The sequence below is a fragment of the Lepidochelys kempii genome, chromosome 6 (assembly GCF_965140265.1).
Source record: "Lepidochelys kempii isolate rLepKem1 chromosome 6, rLepKem1.hap2, whole genome shotgun sequence".
Taxonomy (NCBI): Eukaryota; Metazoa; Chordata; order Testudines; family Cheloniidae; genus Lepidochelys; species Lepidochelys kempii.
This window is the reverse complement of record NC_133261.1, coordinates 89,376,019-89,391,594: the sequence shown is the minus strand read 5'-3', so window position 1 is coordinate 89,391,594 and position 15,576 is coordinate 89,376,019. Positions and strand designations below refer to the sequence as shown.

The window sequence follows — 15,576 nt, the reverse complement described above, 5'->3', positions numbered from 1 at the left end:
CCAGGCGTGGAGTGCTCTCAGCAAAGCTTTCCAGGTGACCATGCCTCCACACGCCAGGTGATTCCCAGTATGGAGCAATGGTGAGATGCTGGACCTCATCAGTGTTTGAGAGGAGGAAGCTGTCCAGTCCCAGCTGCGCTCCAGCCGTAGGAATTACGATACCTTCGGGACGATATCAAGGGACATAATGGAAAGGGGCCATGACAGGGACGCACTGCAGTGCAGGGTTAAAGTGAAGGAGCTGCGGAATGCCTACCACAAAGCCCATGAGGCAAACAGCCACTGCGGTGCTGCCCCTGTGACCTGCCGTTTCTACAAAAAGCTGGATGCGATACTTGGGGGCGACCCCACCTCCACTCCGAGTACCACCATGGACACTTCAGAGCCCAGTTCAACAAGGCAGGAGGAGGAGGACCAAAGTGGGAGCGAGGGTGCTGAAGCAGAGGAAGACATTCCGGAATCCCTAGATGCATGCAGCCAGGAGCTGTTCACAAGCCAGGAGGAAGGTAGCCAGTCACGGCGGCCGGTGCTTGGTGAAGGACAAACACCAAAGGAGGTTCCCGGTAAGCGGCTTTTATTTTGGGAAGGAAGTTATTCGGAGCGGGATCTTGGGGCGAGGAGAGTTCGGGCTGCATGCATGCCTAAATGCGGAATAGGGCATTGAGGTGCTCTCTCACATCACAGTAATCGGCCTCAGTGATCTCTTCAAAGGTCTCGTCCAGAACTTGGGCAATGCGCTTGTGCAGGTTTCTTGGGAGAGCCACTGTGGTCCTTGTTCCAGTAAGGCTAACTTGTCTGCCCCACTGTGCCGTGAGGGGCAGGGGGACCATTGCTGCACACAGGCAAGCTGCATATGGGCCAGAGCGGAAGCCGCATTGCAGTAGAAGACCCTCCCTTGCTTCCCAGGTCACCCTCAGCAGCGAGATATCTTCCAGGACGAACTCCTGTGGAAAATGTGGGGACAGTGTTCAGTATAGGGGCCCCCTGCAGCTGTTGGCTCTCCCCAAGGCACAGAAACCCAGAGGACAGTACAGCCATGAAACAATCAGTCACGCTTGACCCTATGTTTACTCACCATTTTGGGGCTCCCGTGAGTTATGTGCGCTCGCTTTGGGACGGGCAAATTATGCTATTGTGTAGACTGTGCTTGCCCTTAAGTATGGGGGAATCATTGCTCTGTCTGGTGTGAACAATGCTGCCTCTGTTAAGTGTTGCATTTTGCCATTACAGATGCAACCTTGAGTTCTCAGCCGTCCATGTTATCACTGGCTGAAAGACTCCAAAGAATCAGAAAGAGGCCACGTAGAAGCAAGGAAGACATGTTGCTGGTCCACCAGCAGAATGAGGAGCGCCGGCACAAAAGCACGGTGCTCAAGCAGCAAAGCATGGATCGGCTGATAAGCATAATGGAGCGCCAAGCAGACTCTATTCAGGCCCTCATAGCCATGCAGACGGAGCACTACCGTGCCCACCCCTCCCCCCCCGTAGCCCTTGTCCCAAAACTCTTTCCCTTGTATCCCCATGTCACCTCCAACCCACTTTCCCCAACATCAGGGTTCTTACCACCACCAGCTGCCTCCAACACCTGTAGCTTCGCCACCCAGCTCTGAAAACTACAACCCTTACCCACTGCACTCAACCCCCATCACCATGCAGTATAACCATCCTGAAGTGCAGCACTCATTGCACAGCACTCCAGACAGGGAGGCTGAGTATGATAACAGGACATACACAAATCTGTGATTGTACTGTTCCCCACCCCAGCACCTTGCCCTTTCTGTTTCCCAAGCAGTTGAGTTTCTTTTCAATAAATGGATTTTTTGGCTTTGAAAACATTTTTTATTATTGCATAAAGTAAAAGATACCTTAGCCCAGGAAAGAAACAGGCACTGCAAGTCAGAGTACTAAACACAGATTCCTACTAACATTGGAACCACTGCACTTCACTCCTGTGCAGGGGACCAGATATTACTGGTGGCTTTCAGCCTCAAATTGCTCCCTCAAGGCATCCCTAATCCTTGCAGCCCCACGCTGGACCCCTCTAATAGCCCTGCTCTCTGGCTGTTCAAATTCAGCCTCCAGGTGTTGAACCTCCGAATTCCATGCTTGAGTGAATCTTTCACCCTTCCCTTCACAAATGTTATGGAGGGTACAGCACGCAGATATAACCGCAGGGATGCTGTCATCAGCCAGGTCCAGCTTCCCATACAGAGAGTGCCAGCAGCCCTTTAAACAGCCAAAAGCACACTCCACAGCCATTCTGCACCAGCTCAGCCTGTTATTGAACCGCTCCTTGCTGCTGTCAAGGCTCACTGTGTAAGGTTTCATGAGCCACAGTATTAAAGGGTAAGCAGGGTCTCCAAGGATCACAATGGGCATTTCGACTTCCCCTACGGTGATCTTATGGTCTGGGAAAAAAGCCCCAGCTTGCAGCTTCCTGAGCAGGTCAGTGTTCCGAAAGATGCGTGCATCATGCACCTTTCCAGGCCAGCCTGCGTTAATGTCAAGGAAATGCCCACGGTGATCCACAAGCACCTGGAGAACCACAGCAAAATAACGTACTTGGAGGCTAGGTGGGCTGGTGCCAGAATTGGAATGTGTGTGCCATCTATCGCCCCTCCGCAGTTAGGGGAACCCATTTGTGCAAAGCCATCCACAATGTCATGCACGTTACCCAGAGTCACGTTTCTTCTGAGCAGGATGCGATTAATGGCCCTGCAAACTTGCATCAACACGAATTCCAACAGTCGACTTTCCCACTCCAAACTGGTTAGCAACCAATCAGTAGCTGTCTGGAGTTGCCAGCTTCCAGATTGCAATAGCCACCTGCTTCTCCACCGTCAGGGCAGCTCTCAATCTCGTGTCCTTGTGCCGCAGGGTGTGGGCAAGCTCCTCACACAATCCCATGAAAGTGGCTTTTGTCATCCGAAAGTTCTGCAGCCACGGCTCGTCATCCCAGACTTGCATGATGATGTGATCCCACCACTCAGTGATTGTTTCCTGAGCCCAAAAGCACCGTTCCATGGTGGTGAGCATGTCCATGAATGCCACAAGCAAACTCATGTCATATGCGTTACTCAAGTCGATATCATTGTCGGAGCCCTCACTGTCACTTTGGATCATAAGGAATAACAACTGCCAAACATGACGTGCTGGCGAGACTTGTCATCATACTCCACAGTACTTCGGGCTCATTTCCCAAGGGGAAGACAGAGCACGCAGTACATAAAACATTGAAAGATGGCGCCAAACGTGGACGAAAGCACAGGGATTGCTGGGATGCAAACCGATGCATCACAGGGTGTTGGGACAGGACCCAGAATGCCCCGCACCCCCGCCCTCTTCCCACAAGCCACAGCACCAGAATGGGAAGAGGTGCTCAGTGAGATAGCGCCCATAATGCACCGCTCCCAATGTCGCTGTAAGTGCTGCAAATGTGGCCATTTCCTTGGAGAAAATTCTATGGTATCTGAGTGGTAGGACAGACATGCATATAGACCGTTTGTTGTTTTAAAAACCTCTCGCTCTAAATGCTTTATTCCTACTGTTAAAATAAACAGTACTTTGGTTTTAAGAAGGCTGTTTGGTCACTGTATACCACTGGTCACATACTCCCAAAGGTGCCAGAACTCAGTCAGACCTTATCAGCAAGCATGCTCAATACAAATGATATGGTAACACAGGGACCACTTTAAGAGTGGGAGAATTGCAGAATTCCACTGTGGGAGAGGTAAAGGCACAAGGCTTGACATCTGAGGCGGTGCACTGAGAGAGACCAGAAAGGGGACAGTGGTGCAGATAGACCTGCAACCATGACAGCATGTTTTCAGGCTCTATCCCTAATGCCTAGAGTACTCCTTTTCTTATGCTGAAAGTTACTAATGGCTACCATCAAGGGGTCATTGATCCAGAAACTATCACAGCCATGGTTAAAGACAATGGATGAGCTAATTACCTTTCTCTCAGGTGAAGTATAAGGAAAACATTAAGCATCTTTTCTGTGGTGAGACAGATGTAATAATGGAGGCTACTGCCTAAGGCACTAGGCTGTATGATGATGTGGCTCAAGGGGTTTTGCCTAGTGGAAACACAGGATGTAAGTGTTTTCTTTCTGCAAGCTATGTGCATGTGTGTGCAATACAGGAGAAAGCCAGAGAAGCAGTTGTGAGCATAATCCTGAGACAAAGCAGAGGGATGGAGCTTCTTGGACACAGAACTTGCTAGAGAGGCAGACTTTTGAGGATTTCTGAACAAGGAAACTGCCAGGTACAGTTTGTTTCTAGTGTGTTTGAGGAAACAGGGCTTGCTGTACGTTCTTTGTAAATAAACAGGATTGCACCAAAATACATGCCTGACTTGTATCATCTATTTCTCCTCCTAACGAAAATAACTCTGCAAGGCCGTGATTATTGTCTAACTGCTTGGATCAAAGGACCAACAGTATGATATTTCTACTGGTAACATACAATGGGAAGCAAGTACAGTATTCACAAAGCTGAGGGACTAGTTATAATCACTCTTAAAATTCTTATACATTCATTCTACAAATATGAAACAACCAAACTTTTGTATTGCCTCTAGCTCCATTAGATAGTACAGTATTTGCACACTGCTTTCTTATTATGTTTTGAAAAAAGCAACATTATGAAATTTAACTGAACTCCAGTCTACATAATTATTTCTTTTAAACTAAATTTTACATTGTTTTAAACAACACTGTGTAACACTTGCTGGAACATTAGTGCAGGAGCATTAAGCTAAAAAGAGTGTTACTATTCCCTTTTGTAATTTAAACATTGAAGTGCAGGGAATATTTGATAAAATGAGATACTCTGTAAAGCAACAAGAAACCAAGACATTGTATTGCTTGGCATTTTATTGTAAATAGTTTAGAAATAATTTTCTAACCTTGGTTTTCTTGGCTTTCATTTGTATTTTTCCTAGCAGAACAAATATGGAAGGCACAGGCTGACTTGCAATAACCTCAAGTAAACACTCTATAGCTTTACTGTGATTTTGACAAAATGACTGAACGAGTGCTTGCTGAACAGGAGAGGTTTTAAGGGATACTAAAAATAAGAAAAACAAACAAACAATGGTCACATTATATTATATTATTTCACACTGCATATTCTAAATATAAGATAGTTTCATAGGATAAACAAACTTTACATTGTTCAAAAATCCATGAGACTCCAAGGTTGTTTGCTCTAACCGCTATACCAAAACATAAACAATTTTTTAAGAATTGAGTTTTAATCCTTTCACATCGAAGCCTGGGGTAGAAAACTTCAACTGTAAGCAACGAAGTTAGGGTCAAATAATGGGCATCTGCAAACTTCCCCTCTCCAAAGAAAGAAAAAAGGAAAAAGACATCATCAAACTACTACACAGGCATTGCTGAGGGGTCAATGGGGCAATAGAATCGTCCCCACTGAGGGCATGGGGCACTTGTTCTGCCACTCCGAGACCACTATTACAACCCACAAGAGTTACTATAGCCATTGCAGTATTTTACCTTACAGGTGTGTTATGAAGCTTAATGTTTGTAAAGCCATTTGATATCTTAGTAAGAAAGGTCCTAAGTAAATACAAAGTATTACAATAAATTCCACATAAAGTTCTATTACCAATATTTATAAGTAAAGCTGCAAATTTGTCACGGAGGCCCAGGACTTCTGCAGCGGCCGGTGCGGCTGCCTGGGGGCTGCTTGAGCAGCTCAGGCAGCCCCTGAGCCAGCCGCACTGGCTGCTGCTGGGGCAGTCTTGGGCCACTGCACCCGCCTCCCCCAGCAGCAGTAGGAGTTTGGGTGTGGGGTGGAGCCCAGGGCTGGGGGTTAGGATGCGGGAGGGGGTGAGGGCTCTGGGCGGCGCTTACCTCAGGGGCTCCCTGGAAGCGGTGACATCCCTCGGCTCCTGGGCAAAGGCGTAGCCAGGGGGCTCAGCGCGCTGCCTCCACTTGCAGGCACCGCCCCTGCAGCTTCCATTGGCTATGGTTCCTGGCTAATGGGAGCTGCAGAGTCGGCGCTCAGGGTGGAGGCAATGAGCAGAGCTGCCTGGCCGCGCCTCCATCTAGGAGCTGAGGGAGGGGGATGTCACTGCTTCTAGGGAGGTGCAGAGCCAGGTAGGGAGCCTGCCAGCTCCACCAACCCTCCCCCCCCGCAGTGCCTGCGGGTTTCCTGGGCAGTGGCGCACAGCCTCCCCTCCTCCCCCCGCAGCACGGTCCTGGGCCAAACCCAGGTACCTGTGACATCCCCTACCCAAGCAACCCTGGCACTCTCGGGCTGCCCCCACCCCCAGATTTAGTTAGGAGTATATAGTACAAGTCATGGACAGGTCACGGGCCGTGAATTTTTATTTACTGCCCATGACTTGTCCATTACTTTTACTAAAACGTTACTAAAACGTAGCCTTATTTATAAGTCAAAATATAAACATAAACAGCACAAGTAAAGAAAGGTAAGTGAAAGAATTGCAAGCAACATAAGGAAGTGTCAGAGTTCCTTATAATAAATTACAGTAGTTAAATTACTCCTTACGTTAGGGCTCAGATACTATGGTTAATAAGAACCTAGACAATTAAACTGATTTTACCTTCACCCATTTCTGATACTTGAAGAATACAGAAGCTTGCAAGTTTATAATCCTCCATCTCAATTAAATATTGTCCCCTGTAACAAAACAGATTTTTGTTGTATGTAATTTGTCACTGTAAAACCATTTTTTCAGGCTAAGATTTCTTATTTAAGCAGTATTTTAAAAGTACAAATAGTGCAGGAGTAAGTAAAAGTCTAAAGTTTCTAGTAAGAATCACATCTTCAAAGGAATACCATCCAGGTTTTTCCTCTTGTTCCTTCTGAACATACTTTTTAAAAACACTATCACCAAGGAATTTTAAAAATGCATAGCTATTCAAATGGCAAAGCTCACAAAAACACATTTTCTGTGGGCTCCACAGCTAATAGCACACACACACTATCTCTAGAACCATGTAAATATTGTTAATAATGCTATTTCTAAAATCAATGTTGTTTTACCATAGAGTGGTTGTAGGTAAATTCAATCTGATTCTGAAGGCCAAGCTAGGTTTCTTGCTTTCCCATGCATCACCATTAGTAGTAAATGTACTTGCAAGCCAAATCAGGCCTTCAGAGATACCTGCACCACCCCATTCTTGGTATTGCGGTAACAGAGGTGGGACTGACTGAAACTTAGTAAACTCTTTTGATGATGAACAAGAAGGATGAACTTTTCGCCCATTCCTTCTTAAGTTTGTTGCGGCTCTATAGTACTGATAAGAGCAAAAAGCAGTAAAAACTTATTGTTGTTCCTAAAGTAAGCAGAGAGGACTTGACATGCACACAAGGAATATTGATTAAGGCAACATTTTTATATATTCACTATTTAGAGTACAGCCTCACTTTAAGTCCTTAATGTGAGTTTTAATTGATGCATAGAGCATTGAGTTGGCCTTCTGCACTGAGATGAGATGACAATGAGATGTTCTCACTTCTTAAACATTTTCTACAGTTTATTTGGTTCCTCTCAGATGAAAACTGGCTTATCTGTTTGACTTAGTAAGGAGTGGTACCTTTCACTAATTTGGGAGGAGTGGAGTGAAGGAATTAGTTCATGATTAAAAATGTATTTTATGCATACTTAAGGAACTATATGGATTCATTAGTCAATACGTCAGTTTTCACAGAGTTTTGGAAATCCACACCAGCCAAAGGAGAGTTTCTCAAACTGCATGTGCCTGAAGTGACAGGCAGGATTTAGATATGCCAAATGGTACATTGGTTCTAGACAAGCCTTAAGAAGCTTGTAAAAAAACCACCAACTATGCAGAAAATACTAAGGACATTCACGAACAGTTTGGGAAGCTCAGATTTGACTTTTGAGACCAAATAAAGACCAGAAAAGGAAAAAGAACAAATGGTGGTAGAATCCTGAGACTAGGAGAGGGAAGATCTTTAGCAAAATTATTTTCTCTGAAGAGAGAAACAGATTTACAGAGAAAATGAGTGAAGCTACACTGAAATGGAGCTTTTAGGCTAAGCTGGAGAGAACAGCTAAATATCAGGTTTGAAATATTTACTCTCTCTGAACTCATAGGTTCAAGCCTAGGGGAAAGGCTGGACTCAGCACTTCACCCTTATTTTACTGTGTCATTTCTTCAGATAGGACACTGAAATATTTATCCACTCTTAATGGACATTTAAAATATGAATTTAGAAGAGTATAGGTGTGCTCTGTTGTCACTGTCCATATTCACACTCCCCCGTCCCCAGACCTTGCATGTACTTTATCACGCAGCAGCCTGTATATCATGCTGGATCCTTCTCTCCATCCCAGAGGTAACACCAGTGAGGTGCTACTCAGAGCTTTGGAGCTGTGCTCCGGCTCCGCTCCAGCTCCAGGCAAAAACCTGCAGCTCCACTGCTCCGGATATGCTCCGCGCTCCAGCTCCGGGCTCCAAAGCCCTTTTGCTACTACATGGATATAATTTGTAAAGGATATTACCATTACCCATACTTTTCTACATTGAAACACACTAAAAATATCAGCTATATTAACACATCTACTAAACAAGCCTACTGTTGTTGAAAACAGTTGTAAAGTGGAATACTTGTTAAGTTCTAATGATAACTTTCCTACCTTATTATGCATAAATAGGATTCAGTTGGATAAAGATGAATGGCTCGATTTATATCTCTTAATGCACGCTGTAAATTGTGCAGCTGTTATTAAAAAAAAAATTCAGTTACTCCTACATACTCTCTAATCACTTTTTCTACCCCATTGAGTATATTCTTCTCCACAAGAGATTTCTTTGTAATAAAATATGTAAATTAATGGCTACACTGTCCTTTTCTTTAGGTTTTAAATAATAGTAGAATACACACAGTGACTTGCACATCATGAATAAATACATTTTAAAATAAAATATTTGCTAATCAGCTTCTGCTTCACTTATCTACCAACACCCAATTTCAGGATTTTCTATTCTCCCTACATCTAATGGTGACACTAAAACAAATGCCAAACAGCACAGAGATCCTTAATCCTGACAAAAGATACAAACATGCAAACTTCCTAAACTGCTTTTATAATATTTTACAAAAGCTTATCTATTAATCTTACCTCTTACTACTATTATTTTATCCATTCCACTTTTTGAGGACTGATAGATGGCAAGGTAAGGCCCTAAAAAGCCCATAGAGCTCTAAATACAGAGCTCTAAATACAGCTCATGGAGGAAGTCTTTAAAACTACAATTACTACAGATGGGATTATCTGTTATTGCCTTTGATCCCAACCCTACAAAGATTCACATATGTGCTTTTTATGCATTGCAAGTAGTCCCATAGAAATTAATATGGGTACTTATTGTCCACAAAGTTAAGCATGTATGTAAGTCTTTGAAGGACCAGGGCATAAATATCTATTAAAATGCTTTTCATAGCAACTATAAAATGTAAAAGTAGTGTTATAATGATATAAAAGACCAAAAAGGATAAAATACCTGATGATATGCTTGAGCTCTACATATATAAGCGCTAATATTTGTTGGGTCAACTTCAATGGCTTTAGAGAACTGCCGAATAGCTTCATAGTAATGCTCCAGATGTAACAGTAATATCAAGCCAATATTTATGTACGCCAAGGCAATACCACTAAAAAAGAATAAAGATGATCTTATTTTTCATTTTGTCATACAATATGAAACACTTGGATGTATACATCAATGTCCAATACAACATGTTTCATCTAATTACTATAGTATTATAAAAACACATCTGTAAGTAGTCAAAAGGTAGGCTTTGAGTTACACCTATCTGCTTGCATAACACACATCAAATGCATTACTAATTCCCTTTTTAATTCCCTTGAACACTGGTAGATGTATATATGCATGATTAGTGACTTCTCCAAAACACGGACTGCACCTTTTTTGGTGGATGTTTATTAGAAGTCTGTGATATGCAAGTCCAGTTTCATCAGCATTCCTCTGACTTTGTCTGTCTGGTTTAAAGGCTGAATTTAGTACAGAGGGTTCATTAGTTTCTTTGGTTGTTGATTTTTTGCCACCATGTCTCCATTCTTATGTTATTTTATCAGATGCCTTTGATGTCATAGACCAAGAAGTGCCACTGCCCCACCTGGGGTATTGTGAATGGGCTGACTCACCACCAGCACCTCCTTGTGGCTGGGCATGGCATAGCAGCTCACTCCTTACTGGGTGTCTTCTGCCGATGCCTCCTCTGCCTCTGTGGTGGACTGCCTCTTCCTGTGACTTGGCCCTCCAGTCAGGTCACTTTAAAGTCTCTCTCTTTCCAGGGTAGTCCATGAACAAAAAGCAAGGGGAATTAATACGAAATAGAGGGGAATGATTCCCTCTCAGGATGCGTCAGAATCTGGCCCTTCCTTCCCTCAGGGAGTGGCCTTCAGGCAAGTGGTCATCTGGGAAGCTCCTGCCTTCAGTTAGCCCTTTCCTCAGGAGCTGAGAAAGGCTGAAGGTCTGTCTTCCCTTGTCTGCCAACAAGTGAGCTACTCTGTTCCCCTTTTAAGCTCTTCCTCCAATCTATGCATGCCTTACAAGTGTGATAGGACTGAACTGCCTAGGCCCAGAGCAGCTCCTTAGCCCCTGGTTGTCCAGTATGGAGTTTGTATACCGCATTGCATACCCTCCCACTCCAGATGGTACCTGGAGAACCAGAGCCAGCAGACTATCTCCACTGCCCCCAACTCGGGGAGGGGGTGCGGGGGGGAATAAAAAAAATCAGCATTTTGGTGAGCTCTTCTCACTCTGTGCTCACAGTTCAGATAGAGTACAAAAAGTTCCTCTCCATTTGTTTCCTGGGCCAACATTTTCTTTGTCTCACTTCTGAGGCATCGATTTGCAAAATGAATTCTTTTGAAGAAGTCAACATTGAGCAAGGCAGGCTCTTTGAAGATGTGGTTTTTCAACTTCTGAAAGGCTTTTTCATAGGCCTCTGACCAGTGAACCTTCTTGGGGCTACTGTCCTAATTAGATCTGTGAGGTGGGCTGCTAACATCGAAAACTTGGTACAAATCGGCAGTAGTAACCTGACAGTACCAAAAATCTCTGGACTTGTTTCTTCATGGTTGGGATAGGGCATGCTTTGAAGCCTGGACTTTGTCCACAAGAGGCTGGATCTGGTCCTTTCCCAAAAGTATATCCTAGGTAGGTGGTCTCTTCTTTTCCAATCTTAGACTTGGCTGGGTTTGCAGTTAGCCCAGCCTCCCATAGGAACCGAAGTACAGAGGCGACTTGACCTAGATGCTCCTTCCAATCTCAGCTGTGGATGTCCACATCATCTAAATAGGCTGCTACATATAAGCCAGGTGGTTGAAGAAACTGATCCATGAGCAATTGAAACATTTTTGGGGCACCACGGAGGCCAAAAGCATAGTCCTAAAATCACTTAGGCCAAATGGCGTGGCAAAGGCATTTTTCTCCCATGATTCTGGTGGAGTGGGATCTGCCAGCATCCCTTGGTTAGGTCTAACGAGGTGATATATCAGGCCTCACCCAGTTGGTGTATTATTTCATCAACTCAGAGCATGGGATAGGCATCAAATTTGGAGACAGAACTGACCTTTCTAAAGTCTATACAAAACCAGATAATGCTGTCCAGCCATCAAGCTTTGGTATAGCTGCTGAGGGATTCTTCAGTGATCTCTGGTTCCAACATTGCTTGGACCTTTTGCCACACAGCCTCATGAATTTCTGGGGAGAGCAGCCATGGGTTCTCCCAGGCTCTGTCTGGATATGGTGTTGCATGAAATGAGTCCGCCCCAGCTGGAAGATGAACACTGTTAAGATTTTACTAGGCTTCTTACCTGTACCCTCTGTTCCAGGCAGAGGTGTTCCCCCATCTACATAGGGTCTGGGATCAGTGAGGTGGATCACTTGAGGCCCCAGCTCAGGCTCATGGGGATAAAGAGTGATAAAGAGCTCTCCCTCTCCTTCCATGTTTTCAGAAGGTTAATACGGTAGACCTGGGTTAGGTTCCTCTTATCAGGCTGCCTGATTTAGTAGTTAACTGGCCCAATTTGGTGGACTACTTCATATGGCCCTTGCCATTTAGCAAGTAACTTGGACTCTTCATTCAGGAGTAGAAGTACCCAATCACCCAGCTTAAATATGCATTCCTTTGTTATAGGCTTGTTCCTGGGTCCATTGAGCACTGCGTAAGTTTTCTTTGGCAAAGGTCCAAAGGGTTTCAGGCCTCTCCCAGAATGTACTATAGAATATTCTCCATGCTAGGAGGCTGCTCCTCCCATATCTCATGCACCAGGTAAAGAATTCCCAGGGGTTGTCTCCCATATAAGAGTTCAAATGGGAAGAACCCAGTAGATGACTGTGGAACTTCTCAAACATCAAATAATAGGGGATCCTGAGCAATAAACTTCTTTAACATCCTTTTCAGGATCTAGCTGAATCGTTCAACCAGCACTTGCGGATGATAATCAGAGGTACATAATCTTTATTTTTAGGAGACCACACACCTCCTTCTGCAGATGAGATGTAAAGTTGGTGCCTTGATCAATGAGGATCTTCTTAAATATCCCTTCTTTGGCAAAGACAATTAGCAGTTCCACTGCAATAGTCTTTGCATTGGGGGTATGCAGTGGGATTTCTTTGGGATAGCAGATGGCGTAATCAACTATAACTAATACATGTTTATACCCAGTTCACTTTTTTCAAAGCACACAATGATGTCCATCTTAATCCTGTTGAACAGGATGCCTACTATGTGGTGCAGGATGTGGTCTCAAACCCTGGTCCTGAACCTAGATCCACTGGGGAAGCAGTCTTGGCTGTTGTGCCCTGCCAACTCATCCAATTATCAGGGAATTCACAGACTTAGGTGGGCCAGCTATCAGGATTCTGTAACCTGCTTCCTGACTGGCCACATGATCTTGACCCGGATTGGTTGGTGACCATATATAAACTTCCTGCTTCCTTTCTAGCCTTGTCTGAGCAACAAGCCATTGTCTGCTAGTTGGTACTTGGACTCTGCCTTTCTGCATTGCCTGATCTGAATGATTCCTGTGCATGACACCCGGAGACCTAGCAATTGGAGTCATAATGCTATGGTAGGTCCCCTACAGCTCTGGAGCAAGATGATAAAATCCTAGGTTTTCTGAAATCTTTCTAATGATGGGTAGATCTTGCTACCAAGGTGTCTATTTCCATCCCCAGATGGGTTACTCTGGTGAATGAAACTAGGGAGCTTTTCTTGGTACTGATGATGAAGCCATTTTCCAGGAGGAGATTCAACTTCCAACATGTGACAAGTTGTGCTGCTAATTGCAACGGAGCTCAGAACAGAATGTCATCCAGGAAAGGGTACAGGTGGGTCTACCACCTGAGTCTGGCTACTATCACTGCAAACATCTTTCATAAAAAAACTGGCGGAGCCCAGGATAGGCTGAACGGAAGTGTTCAGTACTCGCAACATTTTTTAACATAAGCAAACCTCAGAAGTATGCAGTGACATGATCTGATGGAGATATGCATCTGTTAGATCTACCGAAGTCAAGAAATCCCACTGAGACAGGGATGACACCACAGAGGCCAGTGCCTCTATCTGAAACTTCATTTTCTTCATCCACTAATTAAGCCTTTTGAGGTCAGCAATAGCTCTGATACTACTTCCCTACCCCCGCCCCCATCCCATGCATTTCTGCACCACGAAAAAGATATAGTAGAACCCAGTGTATATAACTGCAAGGGATGCTTAGAAAGTGGTGGAAGAGGCTTTCTGAGAGTAGGCTCCATCTTTCTAGCCATGGAGTCCTTAGAGCAGATCTCCTCCTCTGAGGGAATAACCATATCCCTGGTGAAGGATGCTACAGTGGCATCCACCTTTGGTAACTAGCAACAGAGCCTTTTGGTTCTTGAATGTTATATAGCCTGAGGTCACTCTTGTTAATTTCTTAACAGGCTTGTTCCATTCATCACTAATCACTTCCCTGAAGAAGGAGTGAAGGAGTATTGCTGACTCAGGGGGAAATTTTGAGGGGAGAAACTTACTCAGGCTTATCCAGGTTGCATGTGAATCCTGGAAACAATCTGGTTGCATATAGTTTGACATTTCTTGGGGCGGGGGGGAATCTTTCCTGCATTCCCCCCCCCCGCCATCCTGTTTCAATTCAGAGCCAGACAGCTTACCCTCTGTGGTGGAGAATAAGGAGGAAGAGGAGACAGGACTCATACTTCCTGACTTTTTGTGCTTTTTCTTTCCCTTTTGTTCCTTTTAAATTTTTTTTTAAACTTTTTTGCACACTTTGGGATTGTAGAAGCCTGTAGCAAGGCAGTTACCCCACTCTGGTAGAAAAAGGCTAGGCTGATTGGGGAAGCAGCCACAGCTGGGGCCACGTCCCGATCAGGCCATACTTGGCCCTGTTATATGGGCTCAGCGAGGAGCTGGGTTAGTCTCTCTCTAGTCATGGAAAGAGAAGGACCTAGCTGCCTGGGAGCGGAGCGGAGTTCAGCTCAGCTCCAGCCTGGCAACTCCCCAGGCTGAGGCTTTGATAAAGGCCTACACAGGTACTGCGACTGGGAGGTGCAGCCCAGGAATAGGCAGAGGCAGCTGGTGCAACCCCCTTACCGATGATGGGTGGCCATTACAGACTGCAGTTTGCCCCAATAAGGGGGGCTACAATAGATGATGACTGGCAGTAGCCACTGAGGCAGGGTAGGTGCAGAGGGTTGGGGGATCCCCTGGTAGGGGAGACCCAGAGCATGGGGACTGCTGGGGGGGGCAGAACCCTGAGGAAAGGGGCACCGGGGTCCAGGAGGCCTGAAAGGGCGAGACACCAGCCACCAAGAGGCGCTTCACATGCTGGATGAGCTAATTCCCAAACAACCAGCAGGAGGTGCCGCACCAGTGAGTCTTCGCTCTGCTACAAAGCCCTGCTGCAGCTCTGATGAGGCCTTTTGCTGTTTGCCTTCCTTAGTGCCTGGAGCCCTTTCAAGAAGTCAGTCTCAGAATCCTCCCCACTGTGTCCAACCCCCTGGGAGGGGAAAACTCCTCAGTCAGGGCCTTCCAGGTCATCTTGGGAGGGAGTGAGGCTGACTAGAAGGCCTGCTTCTTTCCTCAAGATGCTTGGGACCCACTTTAAGACTTGGGGGCATCTGTGGACCCATAGACTCCCCTCTTTGTTCTGCAGTGGTCCCTTGGGACTTACCCCCTTTGTCGAATGGTCTGGGTCCTCCTTCCTTTTAGAGCTTCTCCCTACTCTGCACTGGGGTTCCTGGTCCATTTTCCTGCAGTGGAGTCAGGGCTGCCTGATGAGTTGGGGACCCTGTCTGTCTGACTCGTAGCCCTGAATCCTAACAGAGATAGGGACAGAAGGCCAGGTGTAGGGTGGGCACCACTCATCCTAGAGCCTGCCTCACAAACAGAGCACTGTTTGGATTTAACCCTATGCTTTCTTGGCTACTCACCACACCTGCAAGGGACAGAGGAGCCAGCAGTGAGACACTGAAGCGGAGGCTCAGAGAGGGTTAAATCCCTGAAGAGTTAATTGCCCCAGGGA

At 45.5% G+C, this 15,576-nt stretch overlaps 1 protein-coding gene across 4 annotated transcripts in view; it reads right to left on the bottom strand.

Moving 5' to 3' along the window:
* The window catches only part of TTC6 (tetratricopeptide repeat domain 6), a 124,727-nt gene that overhangs the window by 31,354 nt on the left and 77,797 nt on the right, over nt 1–15,576 (bottom strand). For all 4 annotated transcript variants that reach the window (XM_073349092.1, XM_073349095.1, XM_073349094.1 and 1 more), the window contains 4 exons: nt 9,527–9,677; nt 8,659–8,741; nt 6,595–6,671; nt 4,909–5,069 (listed from right to left, as the gene is read on the bottom strand). In XM_073349092.1, coding sequence (XP_073205193.1) covers nt 4,909–5,069; nt 6,595–6,671; nt 8,659–8,741; nt 9,527–9,677 — 472 coding nt within the window. The remainder of the gene's footprint in view (nt 1–4,908; nt 5,070–6,594; nt 6,672–8,658; nt 8,742–9,526; nt 9,678–15,576) is intronic.